Below are 27,214 nucleotides of genomic sequence, written 5' to 3'. Positions count from 1 at the left end.
TTTACCCCCTCCCTCCAACCCTTCCTAGGCCGACCCCTACCCCGCCTTCCTTCCACTACAGACTGATACACTCTTGAAGTCATTCTGTTTCGCTCCATTCTCTCTACATGTCCGAACCACCTCAACAACCCTTCCTCAGCCCTCTGGACAACAGTTTTGGTAATCCCGCACCTCCTCCTAACTTCCAAACTACGAATTCTCTGCATTATATTCACACCACACATTGCCCTCAGACATGACATCTCCACTGCCTCCAGCCTTCTCCTCGCTGCAACATTCATCACCCACGCTTCACACCCATATAAGAGCGTTGGTAAAACTATACTCTCATACATTCCCCTCTTTGCCTCCAAGGACAAAGTTCTTTGTCTCCACAGACTCCTAAGTGCACCACTCACTCTTTTTCCCTCATCAATTCTATGATTCACCTCATCTTTCATAGACCCATCCGCTGACACGTCCACTCCCAAATATCTGAATACGTTCACCTCCTCCATACTCTCTCCCTCCAATCTGATATTCAATCTTTCATCACCTAATCTTTTTGTTATCCTCATAACCTTACTCTTTCCTGTATTCACCTTTAATTTTCTTCTTTTGCACACCCTACCAAATTCATCCACCAATCTCTGCAACTTCTCTTCAGAATCTCCCAAGAGCACAGTGTCATCAGCAAAGAGCAGCTGTGACAACTCCCACTTTGTGTGTGATTCTTTATCTTTTAACTCCACGCCTCTTGCCAAGACCCTCGCATTTACTTCTCTTACAACCCCATCTATAAATATATTAAACAACCACGGTGACATCACACATCCTTGTCTAAGGCCTACTTTTACTGGGAAAAAATTTCCCTCTTTCCTACATACTCTAACTTGAGCCTCACTATCCTCGTAAAAACTCTTCACTGCTTTCAGTAACCTACCTCCTACACCATACACTTGCAACATCTGCCACATTGCCCCCCTATCCACCCTGTCATACGCCTTTTCCAAATCCATAAATGCCACAAAGACCTCTTTAGCCTTATCTAAATACTGTTCACTTATATGTTTCACTGTAAACACCTGGTCCACACACCCCCTACCTTTCCTAAAGCCTCCTTGTTCATCTGCTATCCTATTCTCCGTCTTACTCTTAATTCTTTCAATTATAACTCTACCATACACTTTACCAGGTACACTCAACAGACTTATCCCCCTATAATTTTTGCACTCTCTTTTATCCCCTTTGCCTTTATACAAAGGAACTATGCATGCTCTCTGCCAATCCCTAGGTACCTTACCCTCTTCCATACATTTATTAAATAATTGCACCAACCACTCCAAAACTATATCCCCACCTGCTTTTAACATTTCTATCTTTATCCCATCAATCCCGGCTGCCTTACCCCCTTTCATTTTACCTACTGCCTCACGAACTTCCCCCACACTCACAACTGGCTCTTCCTCACTCCTACAAGATGTTATTCCTCCTTGCCCTATACACGAAATCACAGCTTCCCTATCTTCATCAACATTTAACAATTCCTCAAAATATTCCTTCCATCTTCCCAATACCTCTAACTCTCCATTTAATAACTCTCCTCTCCTATTTTTAACTGACAAATCCATTTGTTCTCTAGGCTTTCTTAACTTGTTAATCTCACTCCAAAACTTTTTCTTATTTTCAACAAAATTTGTTGATAACATCTCACCCACTCTCTCATTTGCTCTCTTTTTACATTGCTTCACCACTCTCTTAACTTCTCTCTTTTTCTCCATATACTCTTCCCTCCTTGCATCACTTCTACTTTGTAAAAACTTCTCATATGCTAACTTTTTCTCCCTTACTACTCTCTTTACATCATCATTCCACCAATCGCTCCTCTTCCCTCCTGCACCCACTTTCCTGTAACCACAAACTTCTGCTGAACACTCTAACACTACATTTTTAAACCTACCCCATACCTCTTCGACCCCATTGCCTATGCTCTCATTAGCCCATCTATCCTCCAATAGCTGTTTATATCTTACCCTAACTGCCTCCTCTTTTAGTTTATAAACCTTCACCTCTCTCTTCCCTGATGCTTCTATTCTCCTTGTATCCCATCTACCTTTTACTCTCAGTGTAGCTACAACTAGAAAGTGATCTGATATATCTGTGGCCCCTCTATAAACATGTACATCCTGAAGTCTACTCAACAGTCTTTTATCTACCAATACATAATCCAACAAACTACTGTCATTTCGCCCTACATCATATCGTGTATACTTATTTATCCTCTTTTTCTTAAAATATGTATTACCTATAACTAAACCCCTTTCTATACAAAGTTCAATCAAAGGGCTCCCATTATCATTTACACCTGGCACCCCAAACTTACCTACCACACCCTCTCTAAAAGTTTCTCCTACTTTAGCATTCAAGTCCCCTACCACAATTACTCTCTCACTTGGTTCAAAGGCTCCTATACATTCACTTAACATCTCCCAAAATCTCTCTCTCTCCTCTGCATTCCTCTCTTCTCCAGGTGCATACACGCTTATTATGACCCACTTCTCGCATCCAACCTTTACTTTAATCCACATAATTCTTGAATTTACACATTCATATTCTCTTTTCTCCCTCCATAACTGATCATTTAACATTACTGCTACCCCTTCCTTTGCTCTAACTCTCTCAGATACTCCAGATTTAATCCCATTTATTTCCCCCCACTGAAACTCTCCTACCCCCTTCAGCTTTGTTTCGCTTAGGGCCAGGACATCCAACTTCTTTTCATTCATAACATCAGCAATCATCTGTTTCTTGTCATCCGCACTACATCCACGCACATTTAAGCAACCCAGTTTTATAAAGTTTTTCTTCTTCTCTTTTTTAGTAATTGTATACAGGAGAAGGGGTTACTAGCCCATTGCTCCCGGCATTTTAGTCGCCTCATACGACACGCATGGCTTACGGAGGAAAGATTCTTTTCCACTTCCCCATGGACAATAGAAGAAATAAAAAAGAACAAGAGCTATTTAGAAAAAGGAGAAAAACCTAGATGTATGTATATATATATATGCATGTGCGTGTCTGTGAAGTGTGACCAAAGTGTAAGTAGGAGTAGCAAGATATCCCTGTTATCTTAGCGTGTTTATGAGACAGAAAAAGAAACCAGCAATCCTACCATCATGCAAAACAGTTACAGGTTTTTGTTTCACAGTCATCTGGCAGGACGGTAGTACTTCCCTGGGTGGTTGCTGTCTACCAACCTACTACTGTGCACAGATACCAGTGTGAGGGAAAAGTAGGTGTAAGTGGGTTAAGGTTGTTCGGGCAACCAGGAACCATTAGTTACGTCGCGTGCACCCCCCCTCCTCTCTGGCGGGCTGGGGCAAAACTAGTTCCTGGTGTCCGATTTGTTAGTTTCTACTCCTGGTAATATTGACCTTACCTGGTGTGGGTTGAAGTTTGGAGAATCACTTCACCTCCACTCTTCTCCTAATCAGGTAGGGTGATATACCAGGAGTATCACTGTTTGTTTCTTCATTTTGTTTGCTGGTTACCAGTAATGATTTTGGCATTTATCATTCTTTTCAATTCTTAAATGTTATATTATCATGACTATGGGTAACCAGTTTATTTTCTCTTATTTACCAGCTCTGTTCCTGGCGTGGTCTTCCAGGATAGACGCCAGATAAAGGGGCAAGACATATGTTAATAATACTTATTAACATTATTCTACTACTACCGGCCCTTACCTATTCTACTTGTGGTGCTCCATCTAAGTGGTAGGAGATTCCAGAACATCGGATTATTACCATCTGCCCAGGATAACCTACATAAATAACATCAGAGGAACTATCCAGGGCCATACCTACTCCTGCCCAACTACAAGAACTGAAGGCCATTTTTTTTATTATATTTAAATTTTAAGTAAAATTCTCAAAAATCATTATTCTCATTTTTCCTAAGTTATTTTCTTTATTTATTTATTTTTCCATTAGTTTCTTTTGTTCAGTTGGAAGGCGTTCCACTGACAACCAGTACAAATTAGGTCAGAAGCTACAGCTCAGGACCTAAGATTCTCAGAGTGTCTAAGCAACACACAACCTCAGTACAACATCGAAAATCACTAAGTCTAGGCTATGTTCTGTGAACAGAGTTACACGGAAACAACAACAAGAAAGCGACAGAGACGATCTTCCAACAAGGGCCAGCAAGGGAGAGCTAGAGGCACGCCTTGTTAGAAGAACGTCAAACAGACAAGAGCCAGCGCAGGCCGGGCAGACTACTCCAGGTGAGGTGTGATCCCCCCCCCCCCTGATCACATGACTCCCCATGGACTGCTGCTGCCCAGCAACACAGAAGCCGGCAGCATAACGAGCGAAGTGAAAACTACAGTAGTTAGACAATGCTGTCAGCTACTTAACACTCGAACTATGAGCACTGGATAATATATAAATGTTACATCCTACCTAATAATATAACTAAGTCAAATAATAATATAAAGAAATATATTTACAATTTAGCTAATATCACAAATATAAGCAATATAAAATTATATGAACAGGTAATATACATTATATACATTATGACCCATTCAGGGGTCGCAACACAGCATCACTCCATCAAAGACCCCTCCTAAAAATGGGTGGCAACTCTGGGCACGTAATTTTTGTAATTAGTACATCGATGTTGAGTGATTGAAATTACCCAGACCAGTGGACAGCGTGCATTCCTAGGGAAGCCAAGAGAAGCCAGCGCATCTCTAGTCTCCATCGTCCTTTCCTGGTTCGTATTTATTTATTTATTTATTTATTTAGAAATTTAGCATACATACAGAGGTACAAAAAAATACAGGTAAGAGCAGCATGCCAAAGCCACTTATATGCATAGCATTACGGGCTGGCTTACAATTAACTTAAGATTAACTAAGCAATGATGAAATCAGTGATAAGACATTATTGTAAACAGATAACTATAAAATACAAATGAGTATTACGAAGACAGGTCATATGGTTGCATGCATTGCTGTTCATTCAGTAGAATGGAGTATTCTGTTAGGTAGTGTATTAAAAAAAAAAATAACAAAGTTAGGTTTAACATTTGTGTGATATAATTGTGAGTAACATTTAGGATATACAATTTATATGGTTCAGTTATTCAGTATTTATTTGGTTTTGAGTGAGTAAGTGAACTTTGAGAAGAGACTTGAATTTATAAACAGGTAGTGTTTCTTTTATATTTACAGGTAATGAATTCCAGATTTTAGGGCCTTTTATGTGCATTGAGTTTTTGCATAGCGTGAGATGGACACAAGCAACATCAAAGAGTGATCTGTGCCTTGTATTATGGTCATGTGTTCTGTTGAGGTTGGTAAGGAGATGTTTGAGGGGAGGGTTAATATCAGAGTTAAGTGTTCTATGTATGTAATAAGTGCAATAATAAGTATGGATGTTTTGTATGGTGAGTAGGTTGAGTGTTTTGAATATTGGTGGAGTGTGCTGCCTATACGTATTGAGAATTTGTTATCATTCTAACTGCAGCCTTTTGTTGGGTAATTAGTGGTCTGAGATGGTTAGTTGTTGTTGAGCCCCATGCACAAATTCCATAGGTAAGATAGGGGTAAATAAGAGAGTGATAGAGGGCCAGGAGGGCTGACTGTGGAACATAGTACCGTATCTTCGATAGTATGCATACAGTCTTGGAAATTTTCTTAGAAATTTGTTGTATATGTGTATGAAATTTGAGTCTATTATCGAGGTGGATTCCTAAGAATTTTCCCTCTGTTAGCTTTGTGATAGGTGATCCGTTTATCGTTATGTTAAGAGGTACATCTGTAGCTCTGCTACCAAACTGAATGAAGTAGGTTTTGTCAATGTTTAGTGTAAATTTGTTAGTCCTCATCCAGGTAGATATTTTCTGTAATTCGGTGTTTACAGTATTGGCTAGCGTGACTGGGCTCGGGTGAGAGAAGACGTATGTGGTGTCATCTGCAAAAAGTGTGGGTTTGAGTAATTGTGAAGCATTTGGTAGGTCATTTATGTATAGGAGAAAGAGAAGAGGGCCAAGGACACTTCCCTGTGGGACACCAACTGTAATTGGTTGTGCGGAAGAGCTTGCCCCATTTGCGTACACATATTGGCTTCTGTTGCTGAGGCAAGACTTGAGGTAGTTGAGGGAGTGCCCTCTAATACCATAGTGTGACAATTTTACGTGGAGCAAGTCATGGTCAACTGTATCAAAAGCTTTGCGTAAGTCAATGAAGATCCCCAGAGGGACTTCTTTTTTCTCTATTGCAGTGTATATATGTTCTAGCATGTGTATAATAGCATCATTAGTATTTTTATTAGGCCTGAATCCAAATTGGCAGGGGTTGAGAATGTTATGGGAGATGAGGTAGGAGTAGATTCGTTTATGAATTAATTTTTGAGAGAGGGCGTAAATTGGATATTGGCCTATAGTTATTCAACTCTGTTTGGTCACCTCCTTTATGGATCGGGGTGATCCTTGCTATTTTGAGAACTGTAGGGAAGGTGGAGGATTCATTGGATTTGTTAAAGAGTGTTGCAATGATTGGTGATAGTACTTGTGACGCCTTTTTGTACATAAAGGGTGGTAAGGTATTTAAATCTCCTGCCTTGTTTTTCAGTGCATTGATAATAAGGGAGACTTCGTATGGGTTAGTCGGAGCTAGGAACAGTGTGTTCGGGTAGTTGACAGTGAGGTAGTCATTTGGTGGGGTATCTGAGCTTGGGATATTATTGGCAAGGTTTTGACCTATAGTGGAGAAGAAATCATTGAGTCTGTTTGCTGTTTCTGTTGGTGGGAGTTGGGGTTCATCTGATTTTGCTAATTTTATTTTGCTATGTCGCGATATCTTTTTTGTTCCCAGAATTTCTGATAGGGTCTTCCAGGTCTTTTTTATATCACCTCGTAAGTTGGATAATCTGTTCTCATAATACAATTTTTTTGCCCTTCTTATCAGGCTGGTTAGGATTGACGAGTAACGTTTTGTTTGGTCTCTGGTTATGTGACCCATTCTGTACTGTTTTTCATATCGGTGTTTTGTATTTATGGATTTGAGAATGCTGGGTGTTAGCCAGGGACTGTTCAGTCTCTTAGCTGTCATCTGTTTAGTTTTTTTAGGGTAGTGCTTGTTATAAAGGTATTGGGTCTTTTTTAGAAAATTATTAAAACATTCGTCAATATCTGTATAGATTTCTAGCTCAGTGTGCCAGTCAATGTTTGTTACTGCTGTTGTGAAGTTATTAATGGCTGCCTCATTGTGAAGTCTGAAGGTGACTTTAGTAGTGTCTTGGGGTATTTTACCAAGAGTTGTTATGAGGAAAGTAGGGTAGTGGTCTGTGGTATTATCTGTAATTATGCCTGATTTTAAAGGGGATATGGTGTTGGTCCAGATGTGGTCAAGTAGGGAAACACTAGTCTCTGTAACTCTTGTAGGTTTTGTTACTGTTGGTAGCAACATGCAGTGTTTATTCAGTGTTTAGTAGCTTTGTATGAACTTTCGAGGGGTAGACCCGAGTTTCATGCAAATTAAGTCATGCCAGGTTAAGCCCTTCTCTCCAAGACAGCCCAAGCTAGCGAGCCATCCGTTTGCCCTGCTTCAAAACGTTTGTGTGCATGTTTGCAAGCATTCCAGCTGCCTCAGTGTATCAAGTGTCGAGGAACTAAGCCAGCAAGCCAACCCAGCTAAGAGAAACAAGCCAGCCCGGTTTCTGGCAGAACATACGCTTTGAAGGAATGCCTGACTCTCCACACTATATATACTCATGTACTCTTTGCTCAGGTAGCTCTGTTTGTGACTTGATAATGCCCACTTTGTGGGCAAAATGTAGTCAATAAAGGATCACATTATACTGCATTTGTGTTTATTTTTCCATTGTGTCGGTATTTTATACCATTTTTTTTTTTTTTTTTTTTTCAACAAGTCGGCCGTCTCCCACCGAGGCAGGGTGACCCAAAAAAGAAAGAAAATCCCCAAAAAGAAAATACTTTCATCATCATTCAACACTTTCACCACACTCGCACATTATCACTGTTTTTGCAGAGGTGCTCAGAATACAACAGTCTAGAAGCATACACATATAAAGATACACAACATATCCCTCCAAACTGCCAATATCCCAAACCCCTCCTTTAAAGTGCAAGCATTGTACTTCCCATCTCCAGGACTCAAGTCCGACTATATGAAAATAACCGGTTTCCCTGAATCCCTTCACTAAATATTACCCTGCTCACACTCCAACAGATCGTCAGGTCCCAAGTACCATTCGTCTCCATTCATTCCTATCTAACACGCTCACGCACGCTTGCTGGAAGTCCAAGCCCCTTACCCACAAAACCTCCTTTACCCCCTCTCTCCAACCCTTTCGAGGACGACCCCTACCCCGCCTTCCTTCCCCTATAGATTTATATGCTTTCCATGTGATTCTACTTTGATCCATTCTCTCTAAATGACCAAACCACCTCAACAACCCCTCTTCTGCCCTTTGACTAATACTTTTATTAACTCCACACCTTCTCCTAATTTCCACACTCCGAATTTTCTGCATAATATTTACACCACACATTGCCCTTAAACAGGACATCTCCACTGCCTCCAACCGTCTCCTCGCTGCTGCATTTACCACCCAAGCTTCACACCCATATAAGAGTGTTGGTACTACTATACTTTCATACATTCCCTTCTTTGCCTCCATAGATAACGTTTTTTGACTCCACATATACCTCAATATACCGCAGTTAGGGTAAGATATAAACAGCTATTGGAGGATAGATGGGCTAATGAGAGCATAGGCAATGGGGTCGAAGAGGTATGGGCTAGGTTTAAAAATGTAGTGTTAGAGTGTTCAGCAGAAGTTTGTGGTTACAGGAAAGTGGGTGCAGGAGGGAAGAGGAGCGATTGGTGGAATGATGATGTAAAGAGAGTAGTAAGGGAGAAAAAGTTAGCATATGAGAAGTTTTTACAAAGTAGAAGTGATGCAAGGAGGGAAGAGTATATGGAGAAAAAGAGAGAAGTTAAGAGAGTGGTGAAGCAATGTAAAAAGAGAGCAAATGAGAGAGTGGGTGAGATGTTATCAACAAATTTTGTTGAAAATAAGAAAAAGTTTTGGAGTGAGATTAACAAGTTAAGAAAGCCTAGAGAACAAATGGATTTGTCAGTTAAAAATAGGAGAGGAGAGTTATTAAATGGAGAGTTAGAGGTATTGGGAAGATGGAGGGAATATTTTGAGGAATTGTTAAATGTTGATGAAGATAGGGAAGCTGTGATTTCGTGTATAGGGCAAGGAGGAATAACATCTTGTAGGAGTGAGGAAGAGCCAGTTGTGAGTGTGGGGGAAGTTCGTGAGGCAGTAGGTAAAATGAAAGGGGGTAAGGCAGCCGGGATTGATGGGATAAAGATAGAAATGTTAAAAGCAGGTGGGGATATAGTTTTGGAGTGGTTGGTGCAATTATTTAATAAATGTATGGAAGAGGGTAAGGTACCTAGGGATTGGCAGAGAGCATGCATAGTTCCTTTGTATAAAGGCAAAGGGGATAAAAGAGAGTGCAAAAATTATAGGGGGATAAGTCTGTTGAGTGTACCTGGTAAGGTGTATGGTAGAGTTATAATTGAAAGAATTAAGAGTAAGACGGAGAATAGGATAGCAGATGAACAAGGAGGCTTTAGGAAAGGTAGGGGGTGTGTGGACCAGGTGTTTACAGTGAAACATATAAGTGAACAGTATTTAGATAAGGCTAAAGAGGTCTTTGTGGCATTTATGGATTTGGAAAAGGCGTATGACAGGGTGGATAGGGGGGCAATGTGGCAGATGTTGCAAGTGTATGGTGTAGGAGGTAGGTTACTGAAAGCAGTGAAGAGTTTTTACGAGGATAGTGAGGCTCAAGTTAGAGTATGTAGGAAAGAGGGAAATTTTTTCCCAGTAAAGGTAGGCCTTAGACAAGGATGTGTGATGTCACCGTGGTTGTTTAATATATTTATAGATGGGGTTGTAAGAGAAGTAAATGCGAGGGTCTTGGCAAGAGGCGTGGAGTTAAAAGATAAAGAATCACACACAAAATGGGAGTTGTCACAGCTGCTCTTTGCTGATGACACTGTGCTCTTGGGAGATTCTGAAGAGAAGTTGCAGAGATTGGTGGATGAATTTGGTAGGGTGTGCAAAAGAAGAAAATTAAAGGTGAATACAGGAAAGAGTAAGGTTATGAGGATAACAAAAAGATTAGGTGATGAAAGATTGAATATCAGATTGGAGGGAGAGAGTATGGAGGAGGTGAACGTATTCAGATATTTGGGAGTGGACGTGTCAGCGGATGGGTCTATGAAAGATGAGGTGAATCATAGAATTGATGAGGGAAAAAGAGTGAGTGGTGCACTTAGGAGTCTGTGGAGACAAAGAACTTTGTCCTTGGAGGCAAAGAGGGGAATGTATGAGAGTATAGTTTTACCAACGCTCTTATATGGGTGTGAAGCGTGGGTGATGAATGTTGCAGCGAGGAGAAGGCTGGAGGCAGTGGAGATGTCATGTCTGAGGGCAATGTGTGGTGTGAATATAATGCAGAGAATTCGTAGTTTGGAAGTTAGGAGGAGGTGCGGGATTACCAAAACTGTTGTCCAGAGGGCTGAGGAAGGGTTGTTGAGGTGGTTCGGACATGTAGAGAGAATGGAGCGAAACAGAATGACTTCAAGAGTGTATCAGTCTGTAGTGGAAGGAAGGCGGGGTAGGGGTCGGCCTAGGAAGGGTTGGAGGGAGGGGGTAAAGGAGGTTTTGTGTGCGAGGGGCTTGGACTTCCAGCAGGCATGCGTGAGCGTGTTTGATAGGAGTGAATGGAGACAAATGGTTTTTAATACTTGACGTGCTGTTGGAGTGTGAGCAAAGTAACATTTATGAAGGGATTCAGGGAAACCGGCAGGCCGGACTTGAGTCCTGGAGATGGGAAGTACAGTGCCTGCACTCTGAAGGAGGGGTGTTAATGTTGCAGTTTAAAAACTGTAGTGTAAAGCACCCTTCTGGCAAGACAGTGATGGAGTGAATGATGGTGAAAGTTTTTCTTTTTCGGGCCACCCTGCCTTGGTGGGAATCGGCCAGTGTGATAATAAATAATAAAATATACCTCAACGCACCACTCACCTTTTTTCCCTCATCAATTCTATGATTAACCTCATCCTTCATAAATCCATCCGCCGACACGTCAACTCCCAAGTATCTGAAAACATTCACTTCTTCCATACTCCTCCTCCCCAATTTGATATCCAATTTTTCTTTATCTAAATCATTTGACACCCTCATCACCTTACTCTTTTCTATGTTCACTTTCAACTTTCTACCTTTACACACATTCCCAAACTCATCCACTAACCTTTGCAATTTTTCTTTAGAATCTCCCATAAGCACAGTATCATCAGCAAAAAGTAACTGTGTCAATTCCCATTTTGAATTTGATTCCCCATAATTTAATCCCACCCCTCTCCCAAACACCCTAGCATTTACTTCCTTAACAACCCCATCTATAAATATATTAAACAACCATGGTGACATTACACATCCCTGTCTAAGACCTACTTTTACCGGGAAATAGTCTCCCTCTCTTCTACACACCCTAACCTGAGCCTCACTATCTTCATAAAAACTCTTTACAGCATTTAATAACTTACCACCTATTCCATATACTTGCAACATCTGCCACATTGCTCCTCTATCCACTCTATCATATGCCTTTTCTAAATCCATAAATGCAATAAAAACTTCCCTACCTTTATCTAAATACTGTTCACATATATGCTTCAATGTAAACACTTGATCTACACATCCCCTACCCACTCTGAAACCTCCTTGCTCATCCGCAATCCTACATTCTGTCTTACCTCTAATTCTTTCAATTATAACCCTACCGTACACTTTTCCTGGTATACTCAGTAAGCTTATTCCTCTATAATTTTTACAGTCTCTTTTGTCCCCTTTCCCTTTATATAAAGGGACTATACATGCTCTCCGCCAATCCCTAGGTACCTTCCCCTCTTTCATACATTTATTGAACAAAAGTACCAACCACTCCAACACTATATCCCCCCCCTGCTTTTAACATTTCTGTCATGATCCCATCAGTACCAGCCGCTTTACCCCCTTTCATTTTACGTAATGCCTCACGTACCTCCCCCACACTTACCTTCTGCTCTTCTTCACTCCTAAAAGATGGTATACCTCCCTGACCAGTGCATGAAATTACTGCCTCTGTTTCTTCCTTAACATTTAAAAGTTCCTCAAAATATTCTCGCCATCTACCTAATACCTCCATCTCCCCATCTACTAACTCCCCTACTCTGTTTTTAACTGACAAATCCATATTTTCCCTTGGCTTTCTTAACTTGTTTAACTCACTCCAAAATTTTTTCTTATTTTCATTAAAATTTCTTGACAGTGCCTCTCCCACTCTATCATCTGCTCTCCTTTTGCACTCTCTCACCACTCTCTTTACCTTTCTTTTACTCTCCATATATTCTGCTCTTCTTATAACACTTCTGCTTTGTAAAAACCTCTCATAAGCTACCTTTTTCTCTTTTATCACACCCTTTACTTCATCATTCCACCAATCACTCCTCTTTCCTCCTGCACCCACCCTCCTATAACCACAAACTTCTGCCCCATATTCTAATACTGCATTTTTAAAACTATTCCAACCCTCTTCAACCCCCCCATTACTCATCTTTGCACTATCCCACCTTTCTGCCAATAGTCGCTTATATCTCACCCGAACTTCCTCCTCCCTTAGTTTATACACTTTCACCTCCCTCTTACTTGTTGTTGCCACCTTCCTCTTTTCCCATCTACCTCTTACTCTAACTGTAGCTACAACTAAATAATGATCCGATATATCAGTTGCCCCTCTATAAACATGTACATCCTGGAGCCTACCCATCAACCTTTTATCCACCAATACATAATCTAATAAACTACTTTCATTACGTGCTACATCATACCTTGTATATTTATTTATCCTCTTTTTCATAAAATATGTATTACTTATTACCAAATTTCTTTCTACACATAGCTCAATTAAAGGCTCCCCATTTACATTTACCCCTGGCACCCCAAATTTACCTACTACTCCCTCCATAACATTTTTACCCACTTTAGCATTGAAATCCCCAACCACCATTACTCTCACACTCCAACATAACCATCCTGGGGGATAAAATTTAGGACCCCAATGGCAATAAGACAGACAGTCCCTTGATGACGGACTGACATCGTGTCACTGTTGCAATCAATGTGAAAGAGGTGACCATTGAAGGGATATTGAACAGTATGGTATAAACCTTGGTAATAAATATCGACAAGTTGGTTTAAAAAACACGTCATCAAATACTGGGACACATTCATTAGAAAGCGTTAGTAAGTTTATTCAGGTATACACAAATACAGTTACACAGATTATCATACACAGCAGGATATGTGTATTATTATTATTATTATTATAATCAAGGGGGAAGCGCTAAACCCGGAGGATTATACAGCGCCTGGGGGGGGATGTGGAAGGCATTCAGGCTTAATTCGGGGAACTGGAGCACAGATCCAATTCCCTAAATCAAGAGCCCCTCACCAACATCAAGGAACCTTCCTTGAGGGGAGGATATGTGTAGAGAACCTAGGATAACCCAAATAAGTCAGCGTGACTTATTTCCATTGGGGTCCAGCATTTTGGCCCTGGGACCCTGATCAAGGACCATCAAGGTCCCAGGACCAAAACGCTTGCTAGTAAATATGTCCTAGTGCTTGCTGACGTGCTTTTCTAGACACTATAGTAGTATGTCATTGATGTCAGCTAGGCCTGTATACCTTGTACATGTACTTGTAGTAATTAAAGATATAATCTTGAACAGTAGCATCCTGTGTTGGTCTAGTAGCTCACGGTGGCTCCCTCTTTTGTGTTTGCACTGCAGACGCTTTGATCCACCTTTATGTTTACAGTGGACCTTCAACCAATGGCATTAATCCATTCCAGAGGGCTTACTGTTGGTCGAAACTGCCGTTGGTCGAGTTAATTTTCCCCACAAGAAATAATGGAAATAGAATTAATCTGCTACTGACACCCCAAAGTCTGAATTTTTTTTTCTTTTTACATGAAATATACATTTCCTTCTATGGAAAGGAATGGGACATGCAAAATAAACAGTAATTAAATGCCACTTACCTTTATTGTGGAGTTGTTGATGAGTGATGTGCCAGCAGCAGGACAAATTCAGGATTGTCTATTGCTTGGAAGGAGAATCCCCTTCCATAAAGACTTCAGGTACCAAGTCCTTTGGTGGGGTTACCTCCCTTCTTGGTTTTTTAATGCCACTAGGACCAACTTGAGAATCACTGGACCACCCTCTACCACCATCACAACCAGTACCACCCCCTACCACCATCACAACCAGTACCACCATCACAACCAGTACCACCCTCTACCACCATCACAACCAGTACCACCCTCTACCACCATCACAACCAGTACTACCCTCTACCATCACTACCACCATCACAACCAGTACCACCCTCTACCACCATCACTACCATCACCACCTTATCACCCTCTACCACCATCACTACCCAGTACCACCCTCTACCACCATCACAACATTATCACCCTCTACCACCACCACTACCATCATTATCACCCTACCATCACTACCACCCTCTATCACAACCAGTACCACCCTCTACTACCACACTACCACCCTCTACTCATCACCCTCTACTACCACACTATCACACCATCACATTACTACCTTCTACCATCATCACTATCACCCTCTACCACCATCACTACCACCCTCTACCACCATCACAACCAGTATCACCCTCTACCACCATCACAACCAATACCACCCTCTACCACCATCACTACCATCCTCTACCACCATCACAACCAGTACCACCCTCTTCCACCGGTGGCTAGAGCTCCCGCTTCACACACGGAGGGCCCGGGTTCGATTCCCGGCAGGTGGAAACATTTCGACACGTTTCCTTACACCTGTTGTCCTGTTCACCTAGCAGCAAATGGGTACCTGGGTGTTAGTCGACTGGTGTGGGTCGCATCCTGGGGGACAAGACTGAGGACCCCAATGGAAATAAGTCAGACAGTCCTCGATGACGCACTGACTTTCTTGGGTTATCCTGGGTGGATAACCCTCTGGGGTTAAAAATCTGAACAAAATCTTATTTTATCTTACCACCCTCTACCACTATCACTACCACCCTCTACCACCATCACTACCACCCTCTACCACCATCACTACCACCCTCTACCACCATCACTACCACCCTCTACCACCATCACTACCACCCTCTACCACCATCACTACCACCCTCTGTTCACCTAGCAGCAAATAGGTACCTGGGTGTTAGTCGACTGGTGTGGGTCGCATCCTGGGGGACAAGATTAAGGACCCCAATGGAAATAAGTTAGACAGTCCTCGATGACGAACTGACTTTCTTGGGTTATCCTGGGTGGATAGCCCTCCGGGGTTAAAAATCCGAACGAAATCTTATCTTATCTTACCACCATCACTACCACCCTCTACCACCATCACTACCACCCTCTACCACCATCACTACCACCCTCTACCACCATCACTACCACCCTCTACCACCATCACTACCACCCTCTACCACCATCACAACCAGTACCACCCTCTACCACCATCACAACCAGTACCACCCTCTACCACCATCACAACCAGTACCACCCTCTACCACCATCACAACCAGTACCAACCTCTACCACCACCCTCTACCACCATCACAACCACCACCCTCTACCACCAGTACCACCCTCTACCACCATCACAACCAGTACCACCCTCCACCATCACAACCAGTACCACCCTCTACCAACCTCACAACCAGTACCACCACCACTACAACAGTACCCCTCTACCACCACCACTACCACCCTCTACCACCACCACTTTTGTATTTTTCTACAAACTTTTTCTTGAATTCTATAGTGTTTCCCACATCCTTTACCAAAGGGCTGGCTCTAGAAGCTTTATTGGGGCCCATGGTGGCTTATTTAGCGGTTACAAGCACTAGAAACAGTGGAATAATCCAAAATGTATGGGAGGCACATGTGGAAACCGACCACAACAGCTTGTAAAGCGTATCTATTCCTACCTCATCTCCCACAATAGACTCAACCCCTGTCAATTTGGGTTCAGGCCTAATAAAAATACTAATGATGTTATTATCCACATGCTAGAACATATTTATACAGCAATAGAGAAAAAAGAAGTCCCACTGGGGATCTTCATTGACTTACGTAAAGCTTTCAATACATTTGACCACGACTTGCTCCACATAAAATTGTCGCACTATGGTATAAGAGGGCACTCCCTCAACTACCTAAAGTCATACCTCAGCAACAGAAGCCAATATGTGTACACAAATGGGGTAAACTCTTCCGCACAGCCAATTACAGTTGGTGTCCCACAGGGAAGTGTCCTAGGCCCTCTTCTCTTTCTCATATACATAAATGACCTACCAAATGCATCGCAACTACTCAAACCCACACTATTTGCAGATGACACTACATACGTCTACTCTCACCCGAGCCCAGTCATGCTAGCCAATACTGTGAATACCGAATTACAGAAAATATCAACCTGGATGAGGACCAACAAACTTACTCTAAACATTGACAAAACCTACTACATTCAGTTTGGTAACAGAGCTGCAGATGTGTCTCTTAACATAATGATAAATGGATCACCTATCACAAAACTCAGAGGGAAAATTCCTAGGAATCCACCTTGATAATAGACTCAAATTTCAAACACATATACAACAAATTTCCCAAAAAACATCCAAGACCGTAGGCATACTATCGAAAATACGGTACTATGTTCCACAGTCAGCCCTCCTGGCCCTGTATCACTCGCTTATTTACCCCTATCTCACCTATGGAATTTGTGCATGGGGCTCAACAACAATGAACCATCTCAGACCATTAATTACTCAACAAAAGGCTGCAGTCAGAATGATAAATTCCCACTACAGGCAGCACACTCCACCAATATTCAAAACTCTAAACCTACTCACAATACAAAACATCCATACTTATTACTGCACCTACTACATACATAGAACACTTAACTCTGACATAAACCCTCCCCTCAAACATCTTACCAACCTCAACAGAACACATGACCATAACACAAGACACAGAACACTCTTTGATGTTCCTTGTGTCCATCTCACGCTATGCAAAAACTCAATGCACATAAAAAGCCCTAAAATCTGGAATTCATTACCTGTGAATATAAAAGAAACTCTGTTTATAAATTCAAGTCTCTTCTCAAAAATCACTTACTCACCCACAACTAAATAAATACTGAATAATTGTATCTCATAAATTGTATCTTATATGTCTCATTGTATCTCATAAATGCCAACCTGTGACCCAATCAAACTTTGTTACTATTTAACTTCATTACCTAACAGAATACTCCATTCTACTGATTACACAACAACACAGTAAATGACCATATGACCTGTCTTTGTAATACTCATTTGTACTAAATTGTTATCTGTTTTACAATAATTTTTGTACCACTGAATATATCATTGCCTAGTTAATCTTAAGTTAATTTTAAGCCTGCCCATAATGCTGCAAACAAGGGGCTTCGGCATGCTGCACTTTAAAAATTGTATTCCTTGTACTTCTCTGTATCATGTTCAAATTAAATAAATAAATAAATACTGATTGTACAGCAATGCATGCAACCATACGACCTGTTTTTGTAATACTCATTTGTGCTTAATTGTTATCTGTTTACAATAATGTTTTACCACTGAATACTTCATTGCTTAGTTAATCTTAAGTTAATTTTAAGCCTGCCCGTAATGCTATGCATTCAAGTGGCTTTGGCATGCTGCATTTAACTGTATTCTTTTGTACTTCTCTGTATCATGTTCAAATTAATAAATAAATAAATAAATAAATAAATGGCACACTGAGTCTTGGAGTGGCTGGGGACATGTTCCGGATGAACGTCGTTGGTTAAGTTTTTCGCCGTTGGTTAAGGCATTTTTTCTACGGCAAAAAGCGCAGTTACTTAATTCCGCCGTTAGTTGAGGGTCGACTGTATAGTTTTCTGTTGTGGTATGTCCATTAATTATGAACATAAGACAACCTAACCTAAAATATAGCCAAACTTTCATAGTAGTTAAATTTCTCTCATAGCAGTCAAACTTTTTCTGACAGTAACCAAACTTTCACAATAACCGAACTTTCTCTTACACGAGCCAAGCTTTCTCTGAAAAACGAAGACTCATATTCTTAATTTATTCCCTTTTATATATGTTTTATCTCCTCTTATTATTATTTAAAGAGACGACAAATAGAAAATCCTTCACTTGCCATAACATTACCACACCAGGTACCACCAGTGGTGTTACTCACTATAACATTACTACACCAGGTACCACCAGTGGTGTTACTCACCATAACATTACTACACCAGGTACCACCAGTGGTGGTACTCACCATAACATCACCACACCAGGCACCACCAGTAGTGTTATTCACCATAATATTACCACACCAGGTACCACCAGTGGTGTTACTCACCGTAACATTAGCAGGAGCAGAATAACCAATGAAGGTGAAGGGTATGTCAGGGGAGGCTTCCTCTGGAGCATAGAGAGGCTTCTGTTTGGCAGCAGACACCCACACAACCTGGCCAGCACTGTCCAATATTTTAATCTGCAACCACAAACACATCATTGCAACACACACACAAACACATACACGATCTGGAGAGTGATATAATGGAGGAAGGAACCATACATAGACTTTAGAAGAGATACGATAAGGCTCCTGGAGCAAGCACAGAGTGAACCCTTATAAACTACTGGTGAATGACCAAGGCAAATTTTAAATAAATAAATACATAATAAACAATATTATACATCTACCACTACTAATAATAATTATTATACTAACCAGATTAGGTATGGTGGGACTGGGATAGGAGAGCAGGACTTGGTACGGTACGAAGTGCACCTGATCGAGGCCTTGTTGCTGCCACCTGCTGCCTATATAGCGTGCCATGTCTAACTCTTGCTCCGTACCTCCCAGGTGAGTGCCAGTCGTCAAGTACCTGGACATGCAAATGTTGACAGCAAAATTTAAAGTCTTCCCCCAAAAATGAATATACTTTATACAAGACAAGTAAACAAATTTGTTGTATGTAAGTTAAATCTGCAATGCTATATATCTTTCTCTGCCTAAAGCACCCGAAAAATTATGCTTTGTATAATGTAAATAGTGATTTGTTTGAGGGGGAAATGGACACAAGTGCATTCAATTTAGGATGTTTTTGCCGAAGATGTTTTGGTTCTTGGATTTTGATCACTTCAAAGGTGTTAGGACCAAAACGTCTTCACTGAAGATATCCTTTGCCATGCCTCGAGAAATTAGATAAGATAGGAGGCTATACGATGTTTGGATCCGTCCTGGAACATTATTTGGTTACGACCTGATGTTGGTCCACCATAGACTGAAACATCGTAGATTGTCACCTTCAATTGACTCAGTTGTGAATATACAGTAATACAATACTGATAAATGGTTTAAAACTGACAAGTTGAAGATTGAGACACTTACACATCGTATGAGAATCTTTACTGAACCAATGTTTCACCACACAGTGGCTTCATTAAAATACTAATTACAAAGGGGGGCCACTAGGACACCTAGCAAGGCTAGGCATTTCGGGCAGACTTAGATTAATTCTAAACTTTAAATTATTACAGATTATGGTATTAAGGCTAAGTGACTACATTATAGTTTGTGAGTTTAGCAATGTGAATGCTTTTGTTTTGGCACAATACAAAGTGTCTATAATGGAGTATCAGAGGCAAACTTATGACAAGTTAGGATTCATTATTTTAAGATTAAGATTCGTATTTCTGTGTTTATAGTCAATGGGTGAGTGAGTGAAAGTGTATAAACCACAAGGTGGTTTACATGTAGTTAGCTGACGGGGTGTATCAGGGAGATAAGATGTTTTCTAACTGTAGTTTTGAAAGTGATGAATGTGTCTGCAGTTCTAGAGTTTTCAGGTAGGGTGTTCCAGATTTTAGGCCCTTTGACACACATTGAATTTTTGTAAAGGTTTAGTCGGACACGGGGAACATCACAGAGAGTTTGTGTCTGGTGTTATGCCTGTGGGTCCTGTCACAACTATCAAGAAAGCATTTTAGGTCAAGGTTAATATTGGAATTTAAGGTCCTATAGATGTAGATTGCACAGTAGTAAGTGTGGATGTTCTGAACACAGAGTAAGTTTAGATCTATGAAGAGTGGAGTTAGGGGGGTGTTGCCAGGGATGGGATTTAGTGATTATTCTTACTGCGGCTTTTTGTTGGGTTATTATTGGCTTTAGATGTGTTGCTGCAGTTGATCCCCAAGCACAAATAGCATAGGTGAGGTATGGATAAATGAGTGAATGGTATAGTGTGAGAAGGGCAGTTTGAGGCACGTAATATCGTATCTTGGAGAGGATCCCCACCGTTTTGGATACGTTTTTTGTTATGTGTTGGATATGGGTGCTGAAATTTAGGTTGTTGTCAAGGTATCGGCCTAGGAATTTGCCCTCATTAGTCCAATACACCTTTCTGCTTTGTATTGGACTTATGAAGCGACTGTGTGGTGAAACTTTTCTTCAGTAAAGATTCCCATATGTTGCATAAGTGCAATAAAATGTTTCTCAGAGCCAGCTGACTAAGTTTAATAAGCAAAAAACGTTGAGTGTTGTGTTAAAAAGTTCACACATGACAACATCTCACCTGAGTGCTGTGTTATAAAGTTCACACATGACAACACCTCACCTGAGTGTTGTTTTAAAAAGTTCACACATGACAAAATCTCACCTGAGTGCTGTTATAAAGTTCACACATGACAACACCTCACCTGAGTGCTGTGTTAAAAAGTTCACACATGACATCTCACCTGAGTGCTGTGTTATAAAGTTCACACATGACAACACCTCACCTGAGTGCTGTGTTAAAAAGTTCACACATGACATCTCACCTGAGTGCTGTGTTAAAAAGTTCACACATGACAACATCTCACCTGAGTGCTGTGTTAAAAAATTCACACATGACAACATCTCACCTGAGTGCTGTGTTAAAAAAAGCTCACACATGGCAACATCTCACATAAGTGCTGTGTTAAGAAGCTCACACTTGGCAACATCTCACCTGAGTACTGTGTTAAGCTCACTCATTGGAACATCTCACTTGAGTGCTGTGTTAAGATCACACATGACAACATCTCACCTGAGTGCTGTGTTAAAAAGTTCACACATGACAACATCTCACATGAATGCTGTGTTAAAGAACATAAGAACGAAGGAACACTGCAGAAGGCCTACTGGCCCATGCGAGGCAGGTCCAAGTCTCCTACCGGCTCAAGCCAATGCACCCAACCTAGTCAGGTCAGGTCACATTGACTTAAGGGAGGAACACGGCAACCGACCTGGTAGCACAAGCTATCAGGTCCAACTCACACCCACCCACATTCACTCATGTATTTATCCAACCTATTTTTAAAACTACACAACGTTCTGGCCTCTATAACTGTACTCGGGAGTTTGTTCCACTCATCCACAACTCTATTACCAAACCAGTACTTTCCTATATCCTTCCTGAATCTGAATTTTTCCAACTTAAAACCATTGCTGCGAGTCCTGTCTAGGCTAGATATTTTCAGCACACTATTTACATCCCCTTTATTTATTCCTGTCTTCCATTTATACACCTCAATCATATCCCCCCTAATTCTACGTCTTTCTAGAGAGTGCAGATTCAGGGCCCTTAGTCTATCCTCATAGGGAAGGTTTCTGATACATGGGATCAACTTTGTCATCCTCCTTTGCACATTTTCCAGAGAATTTATATCCATTCTGTAATACGGTGACCAAAACTGTGCAGCATAATCTAAATGAGGCCTAACCAAGGATGTATAGAGTTGAAGAACAACCTGAGGACTCCTATTATTTATGCTTCTTGATATGAAGCCAAGGATTCTATTAGCTTTATTGCGAACACTTATGCACTGTTGTCTTGGTTTCAGATTACTGCTAACCAGAACTCCTAAATCTTTTTCGCAATCCGTAATATTAAGATCTACATTATTTAGTTTATATGTGGCATGGTTATTGTCCTGTCCAACATTTAGAACTTTGCATTTGTCTATATTAAACTGCATCTGCCACTTCTCCGACCACTGCATCAGTCTATTCAAATCTTCCTGGAGTGCTCGAATGTCCTCGTCAGAATGAATTCGACGGCCTATTTTGGTGTCATCGGCAAACTTGCCTATGTCGCTCTTTATGCCCTAATCTATGTCGTTTATGTAGATTGTGAACAGCAGGGGGCCCAACACTGACCCCTGTGGAACACCGCTCGTGACTCTTCCCCACTCTGATTTCTCCCCATTTATGCAAGCTCTCTGCTGCCTATTTGTCAACCATGCCTCTATCCAGGAAAAAATTTCTCCTCCTATTCCATGTGCCTTAATTTTCCCCAATAGTCTCTGATGTGGGACCCTGTCAAAAGCCTTACTGAAGTCCATATACACAATATCATATTCATTACCATGATCTACCTCCTCAAATACCTTAGTGAAAAAAGTTAATAAATTCGTAAGGCAGGAACGCCCCTTTGTAAAACCATGCCGAGATTCGTTGATTAATTTATGCTTTTCAAGGTGGCTACGAACTGCCTCGGCAATTATTGATTCCATAAATTTTCCCACTATGGAGGTTAGGCTTATTGGTCTATAGTTCGAAGCTAAGGACCTGTCACCTGTTTTGAAAATAGGTATCACATTTGTCATTTTCCACTTATCTGGCACCATGCCAGTTTGTAGTGATATGTTGAAAAGATTAGCCAAAGGTGTGCTAAGCTCCTCTAAGTTCCTTTAGAACCCTTGCATACAGTTCATCAGGGCCTGGGGATTTGTTAGGTTTTAATTTATCTATTTGCCTAAGGACCATGTCACTTGTGACCCTAATCGTGCACAGTTTATTATCGTCCTGTTCTACATAATTTATCATTACTGGAATATCGCTGGTATCCTCATGTGTAAAAACTGAGAGGAAGTATGTGTTAAAAATTCTACACATTTCCTTATCACTGTCAGTGAGCTGACCCGAGGAACTTTTGAGTGGGCCTATCTTGTCCCTGATCTTACTTCTGTATACCTGAAAGAATCCTTTTGGGTTAGTCTTCGATTCTCTTGCAACTTTAACCTCATAATCTCTTTTTGCTTTTCTAATTCCCTTTTTTATTTCTCTCTTTAACTGAATATATCGATTTCTTAATTGCCCCTCTCCTCTTTTGATTTGCCTATATATGCCTCTCTTTTGACCAATCAGATATTTTAATCTATTGTTCATCCATTTAGGATCATTTTTGTTTGATCTGATTTCCCTATTTGGAACATAATTTGACTGAGCAGCTAGAACTATGCCCTGGAAAGCATCATATCGGCAATCATCACCACCTACCTGACCCTTAGTCAGGTCATTCCAGTTCAGCCCACCTAAGTAATTTTTCAGTCCTATGAAATCAGCCAAGCGAAAGTCAGGGACGGAGACTTGATTGCCATTATTAGGGGAATTCCATGATATATTAAAACTGAGTGATTTGTGATCACTTTCCCCAAGCTCATCATTAACCTCAAGATTATTAATTAGTGTTTCCCTACTGGCAAGAACCAAGTCAAGGAGTTTATTTCCTCTAGTTGGCTCTGTCACAAACTGTTTTAAAAAACAATCCTGGATCGTATCAAGAAAGTCACCTGACTCTAAATTTCCTGTCAAATTGCTCCAGTCAATCTGTCTATATTTGAAATCTCCCATTAGCACAACATTTTCGTATGTAGATGCCTTACGAATTTCGTCCCATAGAAGTTTACTGCACTCCCTTTCAAGATTTGGGGCCCTTTAAATCACACCCAAAATTAGTTTTTCTCGACCCTCGAGAAGCTGTAACCAAACAGATTCAGTGGCTGACGCTTCTACTTTTATATCTTGTCTAACACAACAATTTAAATTGTCTCTGACATACATAGCTACTCCACCACCCTTCCTGTTGACCCTGTCAGTGTGGAATAATTTATAGCCTTGTATGTGACATTCAGAGGGCATCTCTCTATCTTTCAGATTGAGCCAGGTCTCTGTTGTAGCAATAATATCTATGTTTCCTTCACTTGCAATTAATCTTAGCTCATCTATCTTATTTCTTACACTCCTGCTATTAGTATAGTAACCCTTAAGGGAGCTAGTCCCTTGCTGTCCTCTGCTGTCCCCCTTTGTTTGCTGACCTGATCTATTGTCTTTATTTATAACTTCATGCTGAATGCCTTTTATACATTTACTGATTCCAACCCTAGTGTTGCAACCTGCTTGTTTCCCACACACACCCATACCTCTATCTTCTATTAGTTTAAAATCATAGGCATTTCACCAATGGCCTTCTCAATTGAGTATGCAAGTGCTACCACCCCAGCCCCAGAGAGATGTACCCCATCCCTTGCATACATATCATGTTTGCCATAAAAGTTGTTCCAGTTGTCAATGAATGGGATTGCAAGTTCCTTGCAGTATCTGTCTAGCCAGCAATTTACACCAATTGCCCTAGACAACCATTCATTTCCTACTCCCCTTCTAGGCAAGATGCTACATATGATTGGGACCCCTCCCTTAGACTTAATGAAATCTATAGCTGACCTGTACTTACCTAGCAGCTCTTCTCTCCTACCCTTCCCAATATCATTGGAACATCTCACTTGAGTGCTGTGTTAAGAAGCTCACACATGGCAACACCTCACCTGAGTGCTGTGTTAAGAAGCTCACTTAAGGCAACATCTCACCTGAGTGCTGTGTTAAGAAGCTCACACATGGCAACACCTCACCTGAGTTCTGTGTTAAGAAGCTTACACATGGCAACATCTCACCTGAGTGCTGTGTTAAGAAGCTCACACATGGTAACACCTTACCTGAGTGCTGTTTTAAGAAATTCACACATAGCAACACCTCACCTAAGCGTCTGTCTGATGTTGTCTGGATTAATGTTTTTAATAACATAGTCTTCAACATCAGTAAGAGTAACATCTTCCCTGCGGATGTTCACTTTAGGGTCGCCTGGAAACATAACAATCGCCACTGTGGAGACACATACACGTATGTTAATAATATTATTCATTTCACAACATTATAGGGTGCAATATGAAAATATAATAGGGAAAGCTGTTGTTGCTTTTCCCATGAGTTCAACTGTGAAAAATCAACATGTAGACTAGAAAATACTGTATCCCATCTCCGTTAGTGCTTGTAATACTAAGTTCTCCTTCGTGTCTCTACCCTTGTTTCTTAGCTTAGCAAAGTCAACACAAATGTTGAATTTTAGGATGCAGTCAAGGTGTATTCTTAAGAATTTTCCCTCGTCCTGCCTTGCTATGTGCGAATTATTGTTTTTTTTAAGCTGTAGTAAGTATTTTGAGTTTAATTCCCAAACAATATGTAAAAGGTCTCGTCAATACTAAGAGTAAGTTTATAGGTGACCATACATATCCTTCAGAAATATATTGTACTACTCTTATCAATAGAAAATCTCACATGGCCATAATTTTGTTTGTAAATCACAGAATTCGTCAAAAATTGGTTATTACTCATAAACAGATGATTAATTAAAAATTATAAAAAAATAATAAGATATACCAAAGATGAGAAATTTCAATTAATTACTCCGATATGGTAAACATGAGGAAATTAAAACTTCATCAGTATAAAACAAATTCCAACCACACAATAGAGCGAAACACTAACTTCAAAGACCTGGGAGTGATCATGTCGGAGGATCTCACCTTCAAGGACCATAACATTGTATCAATCGCATCTGCTAGAAAAATGACAGGATGGATAATGAAAACCTTCAAAACTAGGAATGCCAAGCACATGATGACACTCTTCAGGTCGCTTGTTCTATCTAGGCTGGAATATTGTTTCTTTCTGGAACAGCACCTTTCAAGGCAGGTGAAATTGCTGACCTAGAAAATGTACAGAGAACCTTCACGGCGCGCATAACTGAGATAAAACACCTCAATTACTGGGAGCCCTCGAAGTTCCTGAACCTGTACTCCCTGGAATGCAGGTATGAGAGATACACGATTATATACACTTGGAAAATCATAGAGGGACTAGTACCAAACTTGCACACAAAATTCACTCCCTATGAAAGCAAAAGACTCGGCAGATGATGCAACATCCCCCCAACGAAAAGCAGGGGTGTCTCTAGCACGTTAAGAGACAACACAATAAGTGTCAGGGGCCCAAGACTGTTCAATTGCCTCCCAGCATACATAAGGGGGATTACCAATAGACCACTGGCTGTCTTCAAGCAGGCACTGGACAAGCACCTAAAGTCGGTATGGACGAGTTGAGATTAGCTGCTAGTGCAGGTAACATTGATGTATTTGCTTTGACTGAGACATGGTTCAATATGGAAAATCGGGACATGCCTGCTGAATGTCACATACAGGGTTTTAAATTGTTCCAAGTAGACAGAAGTATCAGGAAGGGGGTTGGGGTGGCACTGTATGTTCGAGATCTCTTGAACTGTTGCATAAAAACGGGTATAAAATCTGAAATAACACATACAGAGTCTCTGGATAGAATTTTCAGTGCGGCATGAAAAATTTATTTTAGGTGCGATATACCTTCCCTCAAACTTAGATAGGGACCAAGGGAGACTACTATTGGAGGAAATTGTTAAGGCCACAAGGCACGATAACATAGTAATTCTAGGGGACTTCAACTTTAGTCAGATTGATTGGAATTTCTTGACTGGGAATTTAGAATCGAACGATTTCTTAGTAGTTCAGGATTGTTTTTTGAAGTGGTTTGTGACAGAACCTACAAGGGGGAAATAACCTACTTGATTTGGTTCTGGCAAACAAGGAAACCCTTGTTAATAATTTAGAAATTACAGAGGAACTTGGCGCAAGTGATCATAAATCATAACTCAGTAACGGTCCCAGATTTTCGCTTAGCAGATTACAATGGGCTTAGAGAACACTTGTCATCTGTGGACTGGGGTAACGAAGAGAGCTATCAATATGAGAGTTTTCTGAACACTATACATGCTGTCCAAAGAACATTTATCCCGTAT

The 27,214-nt window shown here is 40.8% G+C and overlaps 1 protein-coding gene across 2 annotated transcripts in view; it reads right to left on the bottom strand.

Moving 5' to 3' along the window:
• Nucleotides 1-27,214, bottom strand: part of LOC128692171 (N-acetylated-alpha-linked acidic dipeptidase 2) — a 273,078-nt gene that overhangs the window by 131,620 nt on the left and 114,244 nt on the right. Inside the window, exons 2-4 of one of the 2 annotated variants that reach the window (XM_070089594.1) lie at nt 25,086-25,209; nt 18,979-19,135; nt 18,604-18,738 (exon numbers count right to left, since the gene is read on the bottom strand). In XM_070089594.1, coding sequence (XP_069945695.1) covers nt 18,604-18,738; nt 18,979-19,135; nt 25,086-25,209 — 416 coding nt within the window. The remainder of the gene's footprint in view (nt 1-18,603; nt 18,739-18,978; nt 19,136-25,085; nt 25,210-27,214) is intronic. The other variant, XM_070089595.1, reaches the window with a different exon arrangement.

Source organism: Cherax quadricarinatus, chromosome 29, assembly GCF_038502225.1.
Source record: "Cherax quadricarinatus isolate ZL_2023a chromosome 29, ASM3850222v1, whole genome shotgun sequence".
NCBI classification, from domain to species: domain Eukaryota; kingdom Metazoa; phylum Arthropoda; class Malacostraca; order Decapoda; family Parastacidae; genus Cherax; species Cherax quadricarinatus.
The sequence above is the reverse complement of the archived record's forward strand: the minus strand, read 5'-3'. Positions and strand labels throughout refer to the sequence as shown.